The sequence below is a fragment of the Mauremys reevesii genome, linkage group 3 (genome assembly GCF_016161935.1).
Source record: "Mauremys reevesii isolate NIE-2019 linkage group 3, ASM1616193v1, whole genome shotgun sequence".
Taxonomy (NCBI): domain Eukaryota; kingdom Metazoa; phylum Chordata; order Testudines; family Geoemydidae; genus Mauremys; species Mauremys reevesii.
The window spans coordinates 60,639,249-60,662,642 of record NC_052625.1 but is presented as its reverse complement, the minus strand read 5'-3'; the positions used below and the strand labels follow the sequence as shown (position 1 = coordinate 60,662,642).

The 23,394-nt window shown below is 45.4% G+C and overlaps 1 protein-coding gene across 6 annotated transcripts in view; it reads right to left on the bottom strand.

The window, feature by feature from the left end:
- The window catches only part of MOCS1 (molybdenum cofactor synthesis 1), a 49,911-nt gene that overhangs the window by 12,732 nt on the left and 13,785 nt on the right, over positions 1–23,394 (bottom strand). For all 6 annotated transcript variants that reach the window (XM_039530472.1, XM_039530477.1, XM_039530476.1 and 3 more), the window contains 6 exons: positions 11,840–12,004; positions 5,026–5,087; positions 4,625–4,736; positions 3,207–3,319; positions 2,177–2,287; positions 305–425 (listed from right to left, as the gene is read on the bottom strand). In XM_039530472.1, coding sequence (XP_039386406.1) covers positions 305–425; positions 2,177–2,287; positions 3,207–3,319; positions 4,625–4,736; positions 5,026–5,087; positions 11,840–12,004 — 684 coding nt within the window. The remainder of the gene's footprint in view (positions 1–304; positions 426–2,176; positions 2,288–3,206; positions 3,320–4,624; positions 4,737–5,025; positions 5,088–11,839; positions 12,005–23,394) is intronic.

Below are 23,394 nucleotides of genomic sequence, written 5' to 3'. Positions count from 1 at the left end.
TGGTGGCTAGACAGCCTGGGTCCCAGCTCAGGAAGTGGGTAAGAAAGCTTCAGAAAAGTACCCACATTTCAGAGTAACCATGGAACATTGAGAATGACCTGTCACTAGTTGCCTCACTAAGACCAGTGGCAGATAAAGCTCCTAATTAAGTAGGAACCTCAGAGTTTCCTCTCCTGAGTCACTGTAATTCCACAAAATAGCTTTTCCCTCCCTGCTACCAGGTCTTGCGAATCATGCATCCTATTTTAGAAAAGGGCATCATTTGTCCTAACCCCTCATTATTACTTGTACGCAGGAAACATACCGGCATGCTGTTTCTTTTTTCTGCCCACTGCTGAGCCTATAATTTGAACCAATTCGTCCTCCGAGGCACCAGACCGTAGGTGATCCCTCAAGGACACTTCTGAGTTCCCAAAAAGGCACACCTGCAATAAACCAAGGGGAGGGGAGACAGTGAATAAAGCTAGCCGGGAAACACTATTCCCATTACAACCAACGTCAGCATCCTGGGCGAAAACTGAGCAAAGCGTTCAAATAATAGAAAGGCACAGTCACTTCCCAGCCATGCATCTGGGTCTCTGTAGGGTATGACCCTGCTGTCTTCTCTGCATCGCTCCTTGAAGCCGTGAGGGTCTCTAAGTCAGCAGAGTAGGGAAGCTGTGCGATTCTATACCCTTACAAAACCTAAATGGGGAGGGGAGGGGAGAGCACAGGGCCTCTGAATGAACACGTACGAGGCAAACGCTACAGTACCCAGATCTCTAAGCTCATTCTCAAGGATGAACATTTCTAATGTTGATTTCTAGTGTTTAACTGTGGCACGGAACAGAATTTCATGGGATGGACTATAACCCTAGAAATTCACTGCAGTACTGGGTCTGGATGACTGACCACTGGATAACGAGATTCAGCGGCCTGCTGGGCCGCAATGCACAAAATTCAGTTCAGAACAGGTCCAACGTCTGGGAGCCAAACAATGTTTTGCTGTGAAGCCAATAGGATCCACTACTACAGCAGTTTACCTGAACATCAGGCAGCAAAAAAACAACCTGGTCTATGGGAGAACAATGTCTACAGTTCTAATTCTAGTACTCCTAAAGCCACCAGCTAGCCATTTACTTTAGGAGCATATAGAACTGGACCATCTGGAAACAGCAGGCAGGCAGAGATGTCATGAGATTTTTTTTCCCTTCCTTCATCTCTCCTGCTGTTGTATGTCTTCTTGCACCATGGCTGGGCTGAGAGATGCCCCATCTGGTTCCCAGGGGTAATCCAGGAAGGAAGTATTCAAGCAGGAGGCTTTTTAAAAAGTTCCACAGTTACTGCTTCTAGATTTTAAAGTGTATTGCAATTGCTGAGACTGCACACAAACTGATTTGATGCCAATACCAAGTTGCCATTCCTGTCACGGGATTACTTTGTTCCTGGGCAAGTTGCTTTAGTACAACTGTGCCACCTTCAGCTAACTTAGAGGACACCTACTCTTTGGTCAGCAAAGGTCCTGAACATGGACAAATGGATCTCAACATAGGAGTATTTGAAAGGTATATGGAAAAACATGGAAAAATGGGTGGGTTTAACCCTGTTATGGTCACTTCGCTTGGACAGAAATATATTTATTTCTATTTTAAATTTGGTATTGTCCCACGTGACACAAGATTGTTTGAAAGTAAAAATAAGGAATTTTATTCCTCCTGTTCACTTTCTGCATTTGAAATCAGTTGGTGTACACTCAGGGTCACTGTGACCTCTGTACAGTCAGGGTCTCTGGTGTGTCAACATAGAGAACATTTTTTTAAAAACAGAGAAAGGAAAATCTGCACATATAAAACCACAGAGGTTAGCAGGGGGACTCAGGCAGGCAGACCTGAAGCTATTTTTTTTTTTTTTAAACTGACAAGATTTCACACTGACATTCTTTTAAATCTGAGTGCTACACAATGGATCAATTCCTCTCCTTACATTGCAGTTTACAGAGTACAGTCAGCATCTGAACGCTCCCATGGCTGACCACCCACTTCCATTTCATCCCTCTTTAAATCTCACCCTCATTTTCCTTCCCTTCTCCTCTCCACTACTGCCTCTTCCGTCTCCAACACCGTTCCATTTAAGAGAAGTAATTCAACCCCCTATTTCAGCTCTAAGTCGGTGAAGGGCGTCTTGTTTCATTGCCTACCTTCAGGTTCCCATCTGCGGTTATCCTCAGCCGATTGCAGGATCCACAGAAGTGCTCTGACATGGACGTAATAAAGCTGATCTGCCCCTGAAAATCTGGTACCTTGTAAGCCTGAAGCAGCCCCGGGACAGAAGAATAGATCAGGGTAGATACAAGTCAATGATATTTACATGTTTTAAATGGATTTGTAATTTAAATTAGGTACATTTTTCTTTTGAAAAAAATAAACCTGGTTAAAATTAAATTTGAGATGACAACAACCTGTGTTAAGGCCTAAACTTATTTTATATTAAAATGATTTAAACAAACAAAAACATTGCATCAATGACTGCTCCTCAACTTTTAATGAGTCTAAGGGCTGCCTGTTTTGGTTTTCTTTTATTTTTAATTACACCTCTACCCCGATATAACGCGACCTGATATAACACGAACTCGGATATAACGTGGTAAAGCAGTGCTCCAGGGGGAGGGGGGGGCTGCCCGCTTCGGCGGATCAAAGCAAGTTCAATATAACGTGGTTTCACCTATAACAGTAAAATTTTTGGCTCCCCAGGACAGCGTTATATCGAGGTAGAGGTGTATATACCGAATCAGGGGAGATTAAGACCTGTCACCTCTAGATCCCAGGTTTAAATCAAGACTAAAATAGGAATAAAGATATGGCTAGAGAATACAGGTTTAGTATTCCTCATACCTTGGAAAGTCTTATGAGCAACACAACCAGGACCCTCTCTCTGGATACCCCCCAAAATAAGCCCCAATGTGTCTACCCCACTGACACTCGCACCTGACAGACAAGTACCGGTAATTGGTAGGTGCCTGGTATTTCCATGGGTAAAGTTAATGACTGTTGCTCACCGAGGCTGTGTGCATGCAGTTTGATCGAGGACCTTGGGATCATTACATATGTGGCTATGGAGCATTATGCCACATGCTAATCCTCTTTGCTCCAGCCATTCCAAATACAAGTTGTTGTGCACTTTGCTGAAGCATTGGGTCTCCCTTCATAGTGTACTTAGCCTGCACCCACCTTGGCTGTGCTGGAGGCCTCGCAGGGCAGCTTCTCCAAGTCAGGCCATCTCTGCCTGACTGTATCCAGCATCTCCTTATAGCTCACCATCTTCTTGAAGTTCCACTTGTTGCCTAGGTTTTAAATCAGCACAAATTTAGCCACCAGGAGTTTTTAAAATAGGAAAGAACAGAAAGTCCTTGTACCTGGATTTCAATTGCCCCTTTCAACACCCAAACTGTGAGGACCCGTATTGACCCTTACAACAACTGATTGTTCTAGCAATCCTTGACTCCTTGGGTAAGAGGATGCAATGGACGGTGAACCAACCTGGACTTGTCAGGAAGGGCAAGGGTCTGTAGACAATCAGAACAACTGTCTGTGTTGATGAAGTGGCAACATGGGTCCTAGCCAGGGGCTCTGCGTCCGCTAGCTCTGGTGCGGATTTGTGGCTTCTGCCCTTGTTCCGGCACAGTTTAATGCAGAAGCTGAAGATAAATTATTCCAACATGGAATAACTTGGGGAGATGGCCCCAGTTTTCCAAAAGTGGGAATGGAAGGGGGAGATGGAGGGCCTTTCTGGAAAGAGTTAGCAGGAAAAGTGCACCCCAACAAAGAGCAATTTTGATACCGTGAGCAGTGAGGACACTTTCTTTCTGGAGCACAGGAAGCAAAGAGGCTAGAATCCGGGGTTTCTGAAGGGCACCATGGGTATGTCTACACAGCAAACAAAAACCCATGGCTGGCCCGTGCCAGCCAATTTGGGTTCGTGGGGATCAGGCTGCAGGACTGTTTCGCTGCTGTGTAGACTTCTGGGCTCGGTCTGGAGCCTGAGCTCTGGAACCCTCCCACCCAGTAGCGTCCTAGAGCCTGGGCTCCAGCCCGAGCCCAGAAGCCTACACAGCAGTGAAACAGCCCTGCAGCCCAAACTGGCAGACACTGGCCAGCCACAGGTTTTTCTTTGCTGTATAGACGCACCCCATGTCTCAACTCACTATAAGCAGAACAGCCCACTCCATGGACAGGTACCGTGATAGAAAACAGATGTGAGGAGGGAACTAAGGAAGTTTCACAGGCGGAGCATGGCTTATAATGGTGACACCATTCCATTTCCATGAGATTTCCCTCGCAGGAAAGGCATCTCCAATATACAACAAGCCAGCCCCTGGCCATTGCAGGGCACCCAACTTCCCACCCATTACACGCTGACCTGCCATCCACCTGCCCTACGTCCTTGGACACAGCAGTGAAAACTACAGTGGCTACTTTACACAAAGCTTCTCTGAGGTTTAAAATAGGGGTTCAGGCACCCTGCAGGAGACAGTCAACGCAATCAGGTTTCAGAAAAGAAACCCAAGTAGCAAAGACTTGTCAGCCAGATTCACTCCCCCCGAGAAACGGCAAAACTGCACAGGCAGTTACAGACCAGGAGTACTCACCGTCGAAGGGCATGTATTCAATGAACCGCACGTCGAGTGGCTGGTTCTTCGTGAGCGCCACAAAGTCCAACAGCTCATCCTCATTGAGGCCTCTCATCACTACACAGTTCACCTGGAGGGAGAGAAGGAGCCTGAACCCATTGTGCTGGGAGCCTGGTGTTCCCATGTAAGATCTCAATACCCTGAGGCTCTGAATGAAAAATGGCTGAGTCAGCTACACAAGGTGAAGCGGTGGGATCACCCTCATGTCCTGGGAAAGCCCTGCAATGCTACTGGGAAATGTCTTTCATATTTACAAAAATTGCCAACCTCTGAAGGAAAAAAACAAACCCCAAAAAGGCAAAGTATCAAGTCAGAGTAAAACACAGGGTTCGAGGGCACTACACACCAAATGATCTTACCTTAACAGGATTGTACCCCAGTTCAACGGCTTTGTTGATTCCTTCCATTACCTTATGAAAGCCTAAAATGGAACAAGAATTAAGTCTTCACAAAAATGTATATGAGCAAGTCAGTAAGTATCAGACAAAAACAGAGACAAAACAGCCTGGTCCAGTAGATGGCACTGAAGTCAAGAGACTTTTGTTCTGTCTTGAACTCTGCTGCAGACTCAGTGTGACCTTGGGCAAATCACTTGAGACCAGATTTTTGAAGATATTTGGGTGCCCAAAAAATGCAGAGTTGCTTAATGGCTTGTGGCACCCTTGCTTTTTTGGCACCCAATACCTTCAAAAATCTGGCCCTTAACTTCTCTGTGCTTCAGCTTTGCCCATCACTACCCCCAGTTTCACCAATGTGGGAGAGCATCTATAAAAAGTGCTCCCAGATTTAAGGGGGAACCCCCCCCCCACTAAATAATTGTTAAAAGAGGCCATCAGGAGAGGTGTCTGTTGCATTTTTGCCTCTGCTAAGACTGCAGCACCTCACTTTCTGTAAGTTGACCACTCTGCAACAAGCTGCTAAATGAATCAAGAAATGGACAAAAATGCCAAAATTCCCAACTTGCCCCTGACCACAGATTTTTAATCGGTTCCTGGAAAAGCTAATGGCTTTGACTTTGGTTTTAAGGTGAAAGGTGACTTTTCATGGCATCCTCATTTTATGAATCATTTGACCCGTCAGTTTAATGGACACATTGAAAGAGAGCTTTTACAAAACCAGTTCAGCTTGGCCTTTGACCTTCCAGAAAGGATGAGACAGAATCAGAAACTGCAGTGACCTCATCAAGTGAAGTGCTTAGCTTCATTCTCTCATATTGCAACTCCACCCCATCTCCCACCTGCGGACAGTGAGTCCACTCAATAATTGCCAAGCAGCTAGACAATTCATGCGTCCAAGGGCCTTGGAGAAATCTGAACTCCCTTCCCATTCTCCCTACAACCCCACCCCAAGTGATAATCCAGTTTCTTTGTTAAAGTTAGGAAGAGAACAAGCAGCACAAAGTTGTTGCCTGCTGTGAACAGGTGGCCACAACGTGAATCGTTGTCAGTCTAGTTCCTAGGGGACACATGTTGACATAAAAAAACATCAAAATAAGCACCAAGTGTCCCTCCACGTGCCCATTGGCAGTCCAGGCAGTGGTCCCACAGAAGAGGAGTTCATACACATTAAGTATTGTAAGCTCTTTGGGGCAAGGCCTTATTTTTGTTCTGGGTTTGTACAATGTCCAGCACAATAGGGTCCTGGTCTGTTGGGTTGGGAAGCGCCCTGCACCCTGTGGATGCTAAGCAAGTGCCTTTCTGTCTCCAAGGCTGCCCATCCAGTCCCTTTCTCTAGTACTCAATACACAAAGAACGCCATGAACAAGATCAGGGAGCTTTAACCCATCTGCTCCCTGGCTAGTTCAGAGTGGGCACACCAAACAGGGGTGCACAGGAGGGAAGCAGAGGATGCCAGTCCCACTGATCTTTTCTGACCCACAACTGCGGCTCCTTTAATGCCAGTCCTGCAAAACAGAAGGATGAAAGTGGGTGTAGGGGTGAAGAGCACAGGGCTAATAAACTAAAGAACTGATGCAAACATCAGCTGCTTGAATTCAGAACCCGTTTGCTTTCTCCTCCTCACACGAGTGTTTGCTTTGCTGGCACCTAGGAAGCCCATGACATCAACGGTGGGTTTCACTCTCATTAAGCGAGCTGCAGACTAAACATGGCAGGGAAGATCATAACGCGCTCCTGTAAACATGTCCCAGAGTCACGACCAGGGACTGGGAAGCCCAGCAACCTCTCTGAAGGACTGAACGGAGAGCGGATAGTGTGACTTTGGCAATGACAAAAGGGGATCCTTAACTGAACCCCCCAGAGGCCAGTCATCAAAACACAGCCCCAAGCAGCAGATCAAAGACACCAGGCACGCCCGGGCTCAGCCGGGTAGGGGTGATCTGAGCAGGGTTACAACGTGTGATGTATAAACAACTGTCCTTCTCAATTCTGCCTCTTACTCCCAGCCCCACACACTCAGTCCCTCAGACCCTCCGAGGCAGGGTCATATCCAGGCAAATACGTATGCTCACAACCCCTTTGGATTGGTCTCAGCTGGGATTCCACCTCCCAGATTTCAACACTGCAGGAGAAGTAGTTTGAAGGCACAAGTTCAAGGGAGGGTGTGATTGTGGGAGGCTGTCATTGCACCACCTCCAGGGGCGATCTGACAACCTGCCTCGCTTTTTCAACTCATTTCAACCGTCAGCATCGAAGTGCAGGTATTCTCCACTGGCTCATTCCATAGGGCGTGGAGAGCAGGAAGGAGCCGAGACACCATGTTCCTCATTTTCATGCATCTAAGTTACTTCTGTGGCCCCTGTTGCTGAAGTAGCAGAGCATCTCACAATCTTTAGTGCATTTATCCTCCATATCTGTGAGGTAGGGCTGTACTATTATCTCCATGTTTCCGAAAGGGAATGGAAGGCCCAGACAGACTAAGGCCCAGATCCTCAAAAGAAATGGGAGTTTGGTGTCTAAATACCTTTGAGGATCTGGGCCTAAGTGACTTTCCCAAGGTCACACAGGAAATCTATGGCAGACCAGGTTTCCTGAGTCACAGATCAACATCCCAACCACTGCACCATCCTCCCTCCCTCCCTAATGTAGGAGTTTATTCCTCAGACTCCAGCATCACCACTGTAAAAGTTCCCAGGCAATAGGATTACTAAGCCTTGGAAAAAAACCCTGAACCTATAGAACCAGAACCCTTTCTCTGGATACCTCCTCCAAAATAAGCCCTAAAGTGTCTGCCTCACTGTGCTTTCACATTATAACTGACTCATCCCTATGGTGAACTCCTTCCATTCACTATAAAACTTGGTCTAAAATCATGCAAAAAGTACTTTTTTTTTTTAAATGGATGAAACTAAAAGTCACCCACTTTTGGAGTTATTGGTTTCACTCTATTTCTCCTTCACCCAAAGTCTTAGAAAACTAGTAACTTTACTCTTACCTTCCTTTTTAATACATTTTATTAAAAACCCTGAGGATTTCCCCTGCACCTTTGGGCTCAGCAGCACTCTCCAGATTCCCTTTCTGTGGTTAAAAGATTTTTTTCCCCAGAACATAGATAATTACGCCTTTCCCTCAACAAGTTTTAGTGAGATGTAGTTTATAAGCAGCACATTGCTAATGACTGAGATCTGTATCCAAACACAGTGAATTTCCTCATCAGGAGCCAGATTAACCAAACAAGTATCCAGGGAAAGCGAGAGACCACCTTTCCTCACCTGTCAGACACCGATCATGCCACGCTCTAGGTTTATTCTGGTTGGGGAACACAGTGAAACCTCGGCTCCATGGCCGAGTGCTCAGTAGGTTACAGTTACCTTTCTGTAGCCCTGCAGACAGCACGTGTGCTGCGCGCCCTCCCCCTCTCCTCGTCCCCCCCCTTCCCCCGGCGGGGTTGAGCGCGCCGCCCCAGGGAGCCCGGGGCCGCGGAGCTGCGCGGAGCACGGGCGCTGGGAGCTCGGGAAGCGCGGGAACAGAGGCGACGGAGCGCGCGGGCCCGGCTGCGGCGCGGCGGCGGGCGGCTCGGCGAGCGGCTGCGCGCTGCGCCGCGGAGGGTCCAGCCAGCCAGGCGGAGCGCCGGACGCCGCCCTCGTCATGTGCCTGCAGCGCGTGCCGTCCGTCCGCGGCTCGGTGGACCTCCTGCAGGCATGGCTGCGGTCCACCACCCACCACCAGCCGCCCGCTAGATGGCCGCGCTAGGGCAGCAGCTTGGTTTTGCTGTGCCCTAGAGCGCCCCTGCCTGCAGAGTTTTAAATAGCTTGTTCTTGACTTTACTGGTACTGCAGCACCATCTAGTGGCTAAGGGGAGACATTGTCTCTAAGCTAGCAGTCCACATAGGTGCACACACACTGAAGGGTGGGGTGGGGTGGGTTGCATTCAAAAATATGAGTGTGAAGATGAATTTCGGGGGGCAGGGGGAGAGAATCTACCAAACCTGAACATTTGGGTTGAACTTCATGTTGAGCATTAAGGTTAATGCAAAAGGAACGTTTAACATATCACCACCATCACATTTTGTATTTGTTGTTGTCCTAGGTCTCTGAAATTTACATTTGGATTCACTAGCTAGAAAAAAAGTGATAGGACTTATACCCCCTCATCAGTGACCTCAGGCTCTGTAAGTATGATCTAGAGTTTCTAGACCATCCCCGAGAGGTGTTCGTCTAACCTGTTTTTAAAAACCGCCAATGATGGAGATTCCACAACCTCCTTATGTAATTTGTCCCAGTGCTTAGCAACCGTTATAGTTAGGAAGTTTTTCCCAATGTGTAACCTAAATCTTCCTTGCTGCAATTTAAGCCCATTGCTGCTTCTCCTGTCCCCAGATAAAGAGAACAATTTATCACTTTCCTTTTTACAATCTTTTATGTACTTGAAAACTGTTATCAAGGTCCCTCTCAGTCTTCTCACCTGCAGACTAAAACCCAATTTTTTCAATCCTTCCTCATGGATCATGTTTTCTAGACCTTTAATAATTTTTGTTGCTCTCCTCTGACTTTCTCCAATTTGTCCACATCTTTCCTAAAGTGTGGTGCCCAGAACTGGACACAATACTCCAGCTGAGGCCTTATCAGTGCTGAGTGGAAGAATTACTTCTCGTGGCTTGCTTACAACACTCCTGCTAATACATCCCAGAAGAAGTTTTGCTTTTTTTGTAACAGAGTTACATTTGTGACTTATATTTAGTTTGTGATCCACTATAACTTCCAGAACCTTTTCTGCTGCGCCGCTATAGGATTTCAAGTGTACTAAAGTGAGATATATCACATCTACTCCCGTCCCCCACATCCACAAGGTTTGTTAGACCGTCAAAGAAGATTATTAGGTTGGTCTGACATGATTTGTTCTTGACAAATCCGTGTTGACAGTTACTTATCACCTTATTATCTTTTAGGTGTTTACAAATTGATTGTTTGATTATTTGCTCCATTATCTTTCCAGATACCGAAGTTAAGCTGACTGGTCTATATTCCCTGGGTTGTCCTTATTCCTCTTTTTACAGATAGGTACTCCATTTGTCCTTTTCCAGTCCCTCTGGGATCACTCCCATCCTCCACAAGTTCTCAAAGATAGCGGCTAATAATGGCTCAGATCTCTTCAGCCAGTTCCCCAAGTACGTTAGGATGTATTTTGTCAGACTCTGCTGACTTGAAGACATCTAATTTGTCTAAGAAATTCTTAACTTATTTCCCTATTTTAGCCTCAGATCCTACCACACTCACACAGATGTTCCCTTTGCTAACATTTTTGGTGAAAACGAACAAAAAAGGCATTTAACACTTCGGCCATTGCTGCATTTTCTGTTGCCTTTCCCTCCTTGTTGGGTAATGGACCTAACTCTGTTCTTGGTCTTCCTCTTGCTTCTAATGTTTTTGAAAAATGTTTTCTTGTTACCCTTTATGTCCCTAGCTAGTTTAATCTCATCTTGTGGCTGGGCCTTTCTATTTGTGTCCCTACATGCTTGTGTTTTTGTTTCGTTTAAAAATATTGATCTTTTGTAATTTGACCTAGTTTCTGCTTTTGTATGACTTTTTAAAAAAAGTTTCAGGTCATTGAAGATCTCCTGGTTAAGTCAGGGTGGTCTCTTACCCTACTCCCTATCTTTCCTCCACAATGGGATAGTTTTCTCTTGTGTCCATAATGTCTCACTACACATTTAAGCCTGCCTCAAGTATGACCAGGGGAGACCACTTCTACTGCTGACAGCAAGTTTCAGTCTTTGTGGTCTATTTAATCCTTGACTTCTCTGCTGGAAATGCCAACAAAGTTCCAAATAGTGCCAGTTCTGAAGCTACATTTCAATGCAGGGTATTTGTTCACTAGGAACTGGACTGAACCATTAACTCATTTCACAGGCCACCAGGACTTATCTTAAGGAGTCAATAGAAGCAGTATAGTAAACCATATGGGGACATTTTAAATTGGTTGCTGAAGACACAAGGTTGCCCATTTGATGGGTCCTTAAACAGGATTCACTGTAGGAAGTGTGTGGAAGGGCTTGTACTCCAAGGAAAACAAATATTTATAGAGCTGAAGAACAAATGACAGCACAAGAAGCAGAGCTAGTGAATCGCAGACAAATCATGAACCAATCTGGCATACAGTGAATATATATTCTGTATTCATTATCATCCAGTATTTGGGAATAATAGGTTCTAAAGCTGGGAGTCACAAATGGGTTTCAGTGACTCATGACCATCTTCTTTTTCTTTATGGTTAGAAAGGCGAGGAGCAGGGGCTGTCACAAAACTCTTGTCAGTTGTAACATGTGGTTATGGCAACGAGTAAGTTGACCACCTCTGATCTCAATGAATTATTTTCAGTTTTTGTGGGTGGCAGGGGAACAATCTGGCAGCCATTCATGCCTTCATTTGATTATTAATGGTGGACAATTGGTTCTGTTCCTGGCTGAAAATGTTGAACAGGAGAACAGTGTAGAGCTGAGAATTGACAAATGTAGTTATGAAACCTCCTACCTCAAGCTGTTATTCACCCATTCTCATGAAAAGGGGTTTTACATGTGAAAGAAGGCTGAGTAGAAGGGAAAAGGGCCAGCTATCAAGCTCAAGCCAAGTGAAGATATTTTAGGCTGGTCTTAAGGAAGGGAATTTCACTTCTCTCCCAATAGAAGTTTGAGAGAGACTGGCTGAACAAACAGAGACATAAAAAGATAGGCAATGTCATCCTATAACCAGTGAGATGTTATTTGAATTTCTGTACCTTTCCTCCGGACGATGAATTCAAATTTGGCCGGAACCAGAGTATCCAAGCTGATGTTAATGGCATCCAGCCCTGCCTCCTTCAGCCGTGGCAGCAGCCTAGCTAAGTTGATCCCATTGGTTGTGACAGCAATGGTTTGTAGCCCTTCTAGCTTGAACAGCTGACCTAGGAAACAGCAGGGAAAAGGAGAGCGTTTAATGGCCAGAGTTCAACCACAAGATGCACAGGAACCTCTAGAGAACATTCTAGATCACTAGGGAAAGGAGAAAGTTATTTTCACATAAATGCAGCCAAGAGCCCAAATCCCTCCATACACCAAGGCCCTTCACCCACTTACCGATTCACTAGATAAAATAGTCAGAGAGGGGAGCTCACCCCTTACCAAATGGGCTCTGCTGACAACCAGCACATTTCTGTACCTCATTGTCTTTGGAGCGGCACTTACTAGATTAAACAGACTACAGCACAAGCCAGCCTCAAATGGTACTAAAGGAGCTAAAATGAGGCAAGCAACAGCGATTCCAAGAACTTCATCAAAATGCTCTGGATATAGATTAACTGCGCTCTATATTACAGCAAATGTGTGCTTTAATGTTGAAGGAAGCCCCATGGACTCATTTAACCTGGCCTCTCTCCCAGCTGTCCAGTTTCGAAAGCTGAATTCCAACGCTAATGGGTCAGTCGCTAACCACCGCTTTCTTGAGGCCCCGACTGGAGCCAGATACTGAACTATTTGCACTTACATAGCACCTTTTGTCCTAAAGGCTTTACACACCCATAGCATATCATTCGCTGAAAATTGGTTCACCCACCACTGAAACACAACCACATCTCAGGGGAGAAAGTGGCAGCTACTTTAACAGCTCAAAGCAACATTATACAAGCAACTTAAGATAGCTAGCAAAGCATGCTGTAGTCGCCAAAACTGTACAGGGAATTTAAGAAGGCAAAGAGACACTCAGACAGTACAGCTTAAAGGCTGAAATCTTCAAAGTTCGTCCTTACTATTAATACAAGCATTACTAAGTGGAGTGATCAAACAGTGCTAATGCAAAACCCACAAGGGGAAAGCTATTAAAAAACACAAAAGGAAAGATTAGATTAACATCCCAAATTCAAGTCTCAGAAACAGCAACATTCCCCAAAAATGGATGTGTAGAAATACTTGCAGGGTCTTGAGACATGGCTAATCTCCAATTTAGAGCTACACAGTTCCAACGTTAGCACCAGTCCTAGGAGCTTCATGGTGACCATTGGGTAGCTCCAAGTGTCTACTGTAAAAAGGCTGCCACATGGGTGAGGAAGCGGAGGTGCTAATTCCAACTGCTCCTAGCCAGGAAGGGGTAGAACACTACCCATTGCCTCACTTGATGAGGTTTATTATCCAACCTGCTCCTCAACGTTAAGAGGCTTTTCCCAAACTTGGCAATGCTGTCCCACCAATGGGGCTCACATAACACCGAAACCAGCCTGAAACATCTGCACAGATGAGTTAAATGCAGAAGGTTGTTATTGGCAATTTGGCAGAAAAGTTACTATGACATTAAAAATTGAATTCCCTGTAGTACTCCAGTTTCTTCTTCTCTCCTGAGACTTCCTTTCACTCCCTCTCTTTATAGTGGGTTTTTTACGCCTTATAGTGTATATAGAGTTTGTTTGAAACACTAGAACCATTGTATAGCAAAGTCATCTGCTTACCCTGCACAGAGAAAGCCTTGCTAAGCAGAGAATTTACCTAACTGGGATTGCAACCTGAAAATGGTGACGCACTGGAATCACTTGGGATTGCCATCTGTTTCACTACAACCCAATTCACTGTGTGTGGTTTCCACTATATTTAAGATATGTCGTTTTGATTAGTAAAAGTGTTCAGCTTATACCTCTCCAAAAAACATCCTTTTCTCGTCTCCTTAAAGTGCAGGTCTGCAATAAAAAGTGACTGTGTAAAAGTGGCATCTTATTCAATAGATTTAGTCCCTTTGGTTGTGTCTATCTTAGACTCTTTCTGGAGGTCTCCCACCCATTGTGTTATCAATAGAGGGAGCATTAGTGTGGATAGGGTACAGGCATTTTTATCACCATGGCATCTAACCCTGCTTGGAGCAGTTCTACGAAAAGCATAGTGGTAAAAGAGCAGGTGGCCACCTGGTCCCCAGGTACTCAAACACTCCCACCACTGCTACCTCCAATGGAACGACACCTTTAGTGTTCCTCAGATTGTTTACTGCCGACAGGTCTTGTCTGTATTTGGATACACATCTGCCTATTTAAGGTGCAAAAATGAAATGTTACCTGCCTTATACATCTGTTAGCTCCAGGAGTGAGCACTAGCTTCTATTTCGGTTCCTCATGGAGCTAGCGTGCTAACAATGGAATGTAGCTGTGGCAATGCAAGTGGAGGGAGGGGTTATCTGGCCTGCATACATACCTAGCGTCTCTGACGGGCATTCACTCGGGGCCTCTAGCTGGCTCCTGCCCCTTGCGAGGCTGCGGCCACGTTTGATTTTGAGCGTGTTAGCTCGATGAGACCTAGTATGAGTATGTCTCATCAAGCTGGGAATAATAAATACCTCCAGCTTGAGCTGTAGACATACCCTAAGGGAGGCGTGTGAAGGTATCTAGGGCTGGGGTTGTGGCTTAGAAGACATATGCCCAGTACTGTGAGAGCTGGAAGCAGAGGGACAACAGCAATGTTCTTTAAGAACCAACTTTCTCTTCATTTTCCTTTCTGGATGTCTCAAACCTTCCCCATACACCAGGAGTGAGCTACTAGAGAAGCGGTGGCCACCGTTGGCCCTGGCCATGGTTGCCAGCAGCTGTGGGAAAAGCACTAGCTAGCACCACAGTCCGTTTGCCAGTAGGGGAACATGCTGTGCTTCCAGCCTGGGAGAAGAAGGTACATCAATGTAACTGCTTTTCTTGCCCATCAGCTGTCCTCAGAACACACATCCTAGAATCACAGAATATCAGGGTTGGAAGGGACCTCAGGAGGTCATCTAGTCCAACCCCCTGCTCAAAGCAGGACCAACCCCAACTAAATCATCCCAGCCAGGGCTTTGTCAAGCCTGACCTTAAAAACCTCTAAGGATGGAGATTCCACCACATCCCTAGGTAACCCATTCCAGTGCTTCACCACCCTCCTAGTGAAATAGTTTTTCCTAATATCCAACCTAAACCTCCCCCACTGCAACTTGAGACCACTACTCCTTGTTCTGTCATCTGGTGACACTGAGAACAATCTAGATCCATCCTCTTTGGAACCCCCTTTCAGGTAGCTGAAAGCAGCTATCAAATCCCCCCCTCATTCTTCTCTTCTGCAGACTAAACAATCCCAGTTCCCTCAGCCTCTCCTCATAAGTCATGTGCTCCAGCCCCCTAATCATTTTTTGTTGCCCTCCACTGGACTCTTTCCAATTTTTCCACATCCTTCTTGTAGTGTGGGGCCCAAAACTGGACACACTACTCCAGATGAGGCTCACCAATGTTGAATAGAGGGGAATGATCACGCCCCTCAATCTGCTGGCAATGCCTCATCTTATACAGCCCAAAATGCCGCTAGCCTTCTTGGCAACAAGGGCACACTGTTGACTCATATCCAGCTTCTTGACCACTGTAAGCCTTAGGTCCTTTTCTGCAGAACTGCTGCCTAGCCATTCGGTCCCTCGTCTGTAGCAGTGTATGGGATTCTTCCATCTTAAGTGCAGGGCAGGTAATAATAACTGGAGATATACCAATCTCCTAGAACTGGAAGGGACCTTGAAAGGTCATCAAGTCCAGCCCCCTGCCTTCACTAGCAGGACCAATTTTTGCCCCAGATCCCGAAGTGGCCTCCTCAAGGATTGAACTCACAACCCTGCACTTGTCCTTGTTGAAGGACAAGGACTCTGCACTTGTCCTTGTTGAACCTCATCAGATTTCTTTTGGCCCAATCCTTTAATTTGTTTAGGTCCCTCTGTATCCTATCCCTACCCTCCAGCGTATCTACCACTCCTCTCAGTTTAGTGTCATCTGCAGTCCACGCCATCCTCCAGATCATTAATGAAGATAGTGAACAAAACTAGTCCAGGACCGACCCTTGGGGCACTCTGCTTGATACCCGGCTGCCAGCTAGACATGGAGCTATTGATCAACCACCAAGCTTCCAGCAACAGAGAAATGACAGGAGCCACTACAGATGTCACTGCTGGAAAGATTAGTAAGTACAGGTTTAAGCAGAGTCCAATCAGACTTTCATGCTACAGCCTGAACCGGACAGACTCCAGCACTAAACTATTAAAGCACCAGCTGAATTTAGCCAATTAGGGCAGAATGTGGTTCTTATCAGTGCCTCTTTCTTTATGTAATGAATACACAACTAGACAATTCACTGGAGACTCTAATGGAGGGCACGCTATTGCAAAGAGTAGTAAACAGACTGGACAGAATCCAGAGATCAGAAATTAGAGATGGGAGAACTAATCCTTAGTGTCCGTAGTTATTCACCACGACCAGCCACTATCCTTGCCTGCTTGTTTATTTGTGCAGGCTAAGCAGTGAAACCTTTGCAGCTATCTTGTGTCATGCTGCACTGTTTGACCGATAAACTCAGTAGCGATTAGAGAGAGATTAAGGCTGCTTTTATGCCTGCTGTAATCACTTCAGAAAAAAAAAATAATCAGCAGCTAAATGCATACAAATAAAGCCAAATGGAATGGGAAAGAAGATCAGACTACCTAACTCAGTAGTCTGAGGGGGGAGTGCAGCATTTAGCAGTAAATAAATTAAGACCACCGCTTTTACATTTGTTGCCCCTTCATGGTCAGAATATTCTCTCTGAAAATGGCATATTCTCTTTCAATGGCTCCCTACCCTCCTATTGATAAGTCAAAAGGTGCTATTTCCTAGCAAAACTCATCTAATATCTAATAATAAAAAAACCCAAAGAACCACTCAAAGTTCTTTCTATCTCAAAGCAAAGGTCATAGTTGGTTTTCAGCCACTGGATGGGAAGATCACCAGTATTAAAGATAATGCAACTGAGACACAGTTGATTTGGCTTTGCAGGACTAAATTGTTTGGAAAACATTCAGATGCACTGAATAATCCATTTATTTGTCTGTAAAGTGCCAGGGCACTCTTATGGGGCTGTGTAAATAAGGAAATTCTTTATTTCGCAAATACTCCGACCGTAACCCCACACAGTTCTCAGCATCAGCTTGGAGATCCTCGGGGGAAAATATTAGTAAAAAAGCTGCACAAACCTCTTAGCAGCTTAAAGAAAAATCCCTCCCTTCTCGCCCCTCAACAGTATTTTAAAAGGTGTTTCTAACAAATTGGAATCCAGAACAGTCCTTTGGAGTACCTTGCATGTTTGCATACCAGCAAGCTCCAGGACAGCAACAACCAGACCAACGTGCATGCCTGCTAAATTTAATCAGGGCCGCCCAGAGGCGGGGCAAGTGGGGCAATCTGCCCCAGGCCCCAAGCTCCTTGGGAGCCCCGCGAGCCCTGGCCCGGTGGCGGTCCGGGTCTTCAGACAGAGGCATTTCGGCAGCGGGGGGCCCTTCAGTGCTGCCGAAGACGCGGCGCGCCTGAAGGGCCCCCCGCTGCCGAAATGCCGCCGAAGACCCGGACTGCCGCTGGGTGAGTACAAGCGCCGCAGCTCCCCCGCTTTGACCCAAGTCCCCTGAATCCTCTGGGTGGCCCTGAATTTAATTGTGGCTGCAGTCAGCAAAGGGAAGTGGGAAGAGGAGAGGGTGTACACTCGCATATATATAAATGTACTAATACAGTTCAAAGTAGTAATATAAACAGCCTTGTAAATGTCACTAAGACCTGCCCAGACTAATTGCATTATTTCTAGAAATATCAAGGTATTTCAAAGAGGAAACGGCTATTAAAAAAGCCAAAGACAAACAAGCAAAACAAGGAGCAGACTAAACATGAGGCATTAACAAAATGCGATAATGCCAGGGTTGCTATTCAATTTGTTTTATATAAATAAAGGGAAGAAGAGACAAAGGTTCTGTTTTCAATGAGACCCATAAAAATCATTGCTTAACAGAAGTATAATTGTTTGATGACTCAAAATTTGTTTGTTTTTTGGACAAGTCTCATTGCAGGGATCCTGCTATTAGCCAACAGAGCTTCAAGCATAGGCCCTCTTAGGCAAGTTCCCTCCTGTTCTGGGTTTTGATAAACACCCAATACTCCACACTGCACCAACTCCTGCTCTAGGGGACCCTGGGATGTCACACTGACTAAAGGAAGTTTTAGTGTTATGGATCTCTGTCCACTGGGAACAGAGCTGAGACACCACTCCCTTCTCCCACAAGCTAATTTTGCAGGTCTGGTCTATGCTAGGATTTTACATCTCTCAGTGGTGTGAAAAATCCACACCCTGGAGAGAAGTAATTATGCCATCCTAACCCCAGTGGAGACAGAGCTAGGAAGAGAGCTACTGCCTCTTGGGGAGGGGATTACCTACGCTGATTACCTACCTACCTACACTGGTGGGAGAGTCCCTCCCCTTGGCATAGGCAGGGTCTACACTGAAGTGCTACAGCATTTTAAGTGTAGACATATTGACAGAGGGCTTGTCTACATAACCTGCAGGATTGACAGGCAGCGATCGATCCAGCGGGGGTCCATTTATCGCATCTAGTCTAAATGCAATAAATCAACCGCCAAGCGCTCTCCCGTTGACTCCGGTACTCCACCTGAGCGAGAGGCGCGGGCGGAGTCGATGGGAGAGCGTCAGCCGTCGACTCACAGCAGTGAAGACACCGTGGTGAGTAGATCTAAGTACGTTGACTTCAGCAACGTTATTCATGTAGCTGAAGTTGCGTAATTTAGATCGATCCCCCACCCACAATGTAGACTAGGCCAGAGACCACTCAACAGTCAGCCAGTAAAAAAAACACTGTATGTGATACAAGTCCTGTCCCTCCCCAGCCTGGCTGGGACTTGCAGCTAGGAGCCTCCCTTACACACACACACACACACACACACCCTTGACTGGGGCACTCCTAGCAGCAAGGGGAAAATCAGATTTCATGGAGAAAGGCTTATTTCACAGACCATGACACTTTCACAGCTGTGAAATTGGTAAAGCCTTATCTATACCCCATTTACTAGTCACATCAGGAACTTGTGCTCAGAGCAGGCAAAAAGGACCCGACACAACCTGCAGTAAGCTGTAGTTGCTGACTCATGGTGTATGTGAGTTTTTAAATAATCTGAGGAGTTGCAGCAGGTCTGTAGATAAATAAGAAATTAAAGAACCTAGTTTCCCACACTGGCTTCAAGCCATATTATTGCAGTGGGGAAAAAAAGAAAAAAAAAAAGTGCAGACCCAGCGTCTTAGCAGAACGTGGTACTGATTATTCCTCTATCTCTTACAGACTTCAGGAGTTTTATCATTAGCAGATATATTACACTTTATATAGAGAGAACATTTATTCAGTGAAAACTAAGTTAAATTCAGAGCACCAATATTGCCAAAACACCCTAAGCACTGCATGCTGCTTCAGGAAAGTGTCTCAGGGAGGTGAGTCATGTCTAGGACTTGCAAGGTGCCTTAAAGTAGAGTGAGACACAAAAAGGGTTTAAAAATCCAAAATAATTAGGAATGTTTTCATAGGTTCAGTTAAGAAATAATGTAAATATTTCCCTGCAATGATGGAAACAAAACAGCACTGCACTAACACATGAAACCCAAAAAGTGAATTAACTAACGAGAGGAAATGAAATGGACCAAACTGGTTTCATTGTCCAGTATGAACAAAGAACACATCAATGATTAAACACAGATTATTAAAAATAGCAAAATTCAGAAATGTAAACCATGTCTAACAGGTAAAGATATATTATAAATGACCATCTCGCAAAGACCACTTTAAGATACTCATTCCAAATTTATGTCTGCAGGATATGATTTATGCTTCAGTTAAAAGGGCAATAATTGGAATTTAAACTCCCTTAAAGACAGACATTTATCTAACACTGGTCACTGGTGGTTTTACACAGTTGTGTTCTATTACATTCAGATTATTACTGGGTTTCAATTTCTAATCATACTGGAGTTAAGTGAATAGTGCTCCAGTAATTTGTGAAACATTTACTTATTTATTGCAATTAACAACAAGACTACAGATTAGGAGTTTATTGATTAACTGAATGCAAGGCTTTCCCACGTTATGTGTCCAACGAGTTAAAAAAGATGAGTTATTTTCCAGCACCACTGAACAGTTAAACTGTTTTCAAACAGTGTCACAGCACACAATGCTCCATACAGGAAAATGCAGCCTGGTACTAAGGTGCATATCATTTATAAGCAGCAGCAAACAGTAACATTTCCAAATAAATGTACAGTGGGGAAAGTTTATGTACCCATAATTTCGTATTGCTGAGGCAGAACGCCGGCAGTATTTGCATCCCAGAGATGGCTGTAGTGATAAAGTTTATATCACGTGTGGTCATGAAAACACCCAAACATATATACTTGTCAAACTATGATGTGCTAATACATTTCAAACTATTAATACAAACATCCTTGTAAATGTCACTAAGACCTGCCCAGATTAGTTGCATTATTTCTACAAATATCAAGGTATTTCAAAGAGGAAAAGGCTATTAAAAAAGCCAAAGACAAACAAGTAAAATAAGAAGTAGGTAGACTAAACATGAGGCATTAACAAAATATGTGATAATGCCAGGGTTGCTATTAAATTTTTATTTCCACTTGTTTCAGAAAACGTGCAGAACTCACTTGCGAGTTAAACGCAGCCATCTCAGATTCATGGCAATAAAGATTTTATAGCCCAAATACATATTTTTTCCTCTATCACACACATTTAGCTTGTTAAGCTAGAGTAAAACTAGCCAATTGCTTAATCCATTTAGCAAAGTACCTGCAGCTCCCTCTTCAGAAAAATCAGCAAAATACTGAATACAGGAATTCTCTAGTACTCAGAGAATTTTATTAAGAGTTACATCAAAGCAGAACTACTGAACTTCTTCCTGTCTTCAGCCATATTTTTATGCCAATTGATCACAAAGACTCCCCCTCTCACCTTCCCCTTCAACAAAATGTTTCCTTCACGGAATCCTGCCTTCCACTCAAAGGCTAGGGAGTGCAAACAAGACTCAGCTGAAAACTGAAACTCCGCTAAGTGATGCATTGCCAAGAAAGAACATCCTAGCCAGACATATTAAGCTATTGGAAACAAAACCAGACTTGTTGCTTGTTTTTTTACTCCCCACACAATCAGCACTCTCATTTTACTAGTAAAGAGACTCCACCCCAGAAGCAGAGGCCGCTCTAGTTATAGGTCAATCAGTGGCAGATTTCTGGGAGAACTGGTGTGAATTGCAGAGCGCTCTAACTGCCCTGGAGAGACCCTGCTGGTGCAAACTACATTGATGTAGTCTACTCGGTCAGACAAGCTGCTGGGCCCTGCTTGGAGAGGCCCGTTCGCATGTGCACTACATGAATGCCAAATCTGATGGTGGGAAGCAGCAGCACGGAGGAGCCTCCCATCTCACTGGACTAGGCAGGTGAATGTTGGGGGGCTGCGGGGGGGGAGCTGGTACCTGCTCCTAGCTAGGGGGTGCACAGTGGAGAAAGGGTTGAGAGTGAACTGGGGTACCCCTGCCTCCTGCAGGCACTCAGCCCCTCCCCACCACCGACATAATCCCCCTGCCTTTCCCAGACACCCATTACTCCAAAGCCTCCTCCCATACACCTAACCCACTGCCCACTCCCCTGCTCCCCCGCCTCCCAAACCAGAGTTCCCCCAACCCCTTGCTGCCTCCCCACACTGCAAGTCCCAGGAGAAAAGGATCCTCCAGCTCTGATGGAAAGTGCCCCAGCTGCCACCTCCCCAGTCCCGCAGTGCAGGCTCTCTGGACCAGGGGCAACATACTAAAGTTTTGCCTTGGGCGGCAGATTATCTTGAGCAGCCTCTGCCCAGAAGTGCTAAGTCACAAAACTGAGTATATCCAAGTTGTGAACAATGAAGACCTGAAAAGTCTATTTGCCTTCATCTGTAGGACTAGTCACTTCCCCATCCACAACTCTGTTCTCAAACTGCTGCAGTAACGGTGCCTCTGGCACGTCCCTTGGAAGTCTGCAGAAAACACAGCAGTGCACCTGTCTTGCCTCAGTGAAAACTTCCTCCATTGTCAATTACAAGCCCTTTATTTTGGGGACCGTGTCTTTAGGTACCAGACACATGCACAGTAAGTTACAGGACAACCTAAAAGAAGAAAAAAAATGCATATGTGTAGACCCCTGAATTCTCTAGGTTTTCACTTCACCCTAGGATAACAAGCCACACAAATACAATGCCCAAGGCTCCAATGAGTTAGTCCAACAGTACAATCACGGAACATCCAGTACCATTAACACAATGGCCACAACCTGCCCCTGACATGAACCAAAATGATCACTCAGGTTCACAGACCAGCTACAGCAGGCGAAGTGCACAGGCAGAAAGCTTGAGTGCAAACCACATTCTGAATCCATCCTCCAGCAGCACAGACAACTCTTACAGGATTACGCCACAGCAGTAATGGATGCAAAATGAGCCTTCTACCCCTTCACTACCAAGGCCAGCACAGCTATTTTGCATAATGAACTAGCTAATCAATCCAGACTGCATAGCCCAAATATCTGACACAAGCATCAACCACAGGGAAGAGCAGTCATCAGATTTTGCTGATAAGATAAATTGAAAATGTATGGAGCACACAGGGACAAATGAAACTCCACTCAAACCAGGCTCTATTACCCACCCTGACACAGTTTGGCCCCATCACACAGAACAAACTTAAGAAGCCCCACAAAATGTTAGAGCCACAACCCATGAAATGGATCCATGCCCTGCCTGGCTGATAAAAGCCAGCGAAGAACAACTATGCCCACTCCATGGAAATAATCAATGTCTCCTTCAGACAAGCACACCTACAAAACTCTTTGAAAAATGCAATAGTTTGCCCTATCCTCAAGAAGCCATCCCTGGACCCTGAAGATCTCCCCTACAACCATCCGGTCTAGAGACTCCCCTTTCTAGACAAAACAACTGAAGGAGCACTAACCACCAAGCTCAAACAACCACACATGACATCGGCCAACATCCTGGATGCCTCACAATCAGGGCTCAGCACAGAGACAGTTCCATTGGCACTAAATGACATTATGGCTATGGAGACAAGACTTCCGTGTTCACACTGCTTGACCTTTTGGCTGCCGTTGACACTCTTACTAATCCAGCTACATGATATAACACGAGTAGGTGGCCCAAGCCTACAGTGATTCCATTCATTCCTCTCCAGCAGACTGAATGGCAATAGGTAACTGGCCCCGCCCACCTCCAAAGTCACTTATCTGCAGAGTCCCATGGGGAGCCATACTATTCCCTCTGTTATTGTCAATATCTACACAAGCCCACTGGGATTTAGTTTGCTGAGCCCAGGGGGTCTGACAACGGTGTGCCCATTGCACTCAACTACATATCTCATTCTCAAGTGATGCACCCACTGTTACTAACAAGATGTCAGAATGTCTTTGGGGA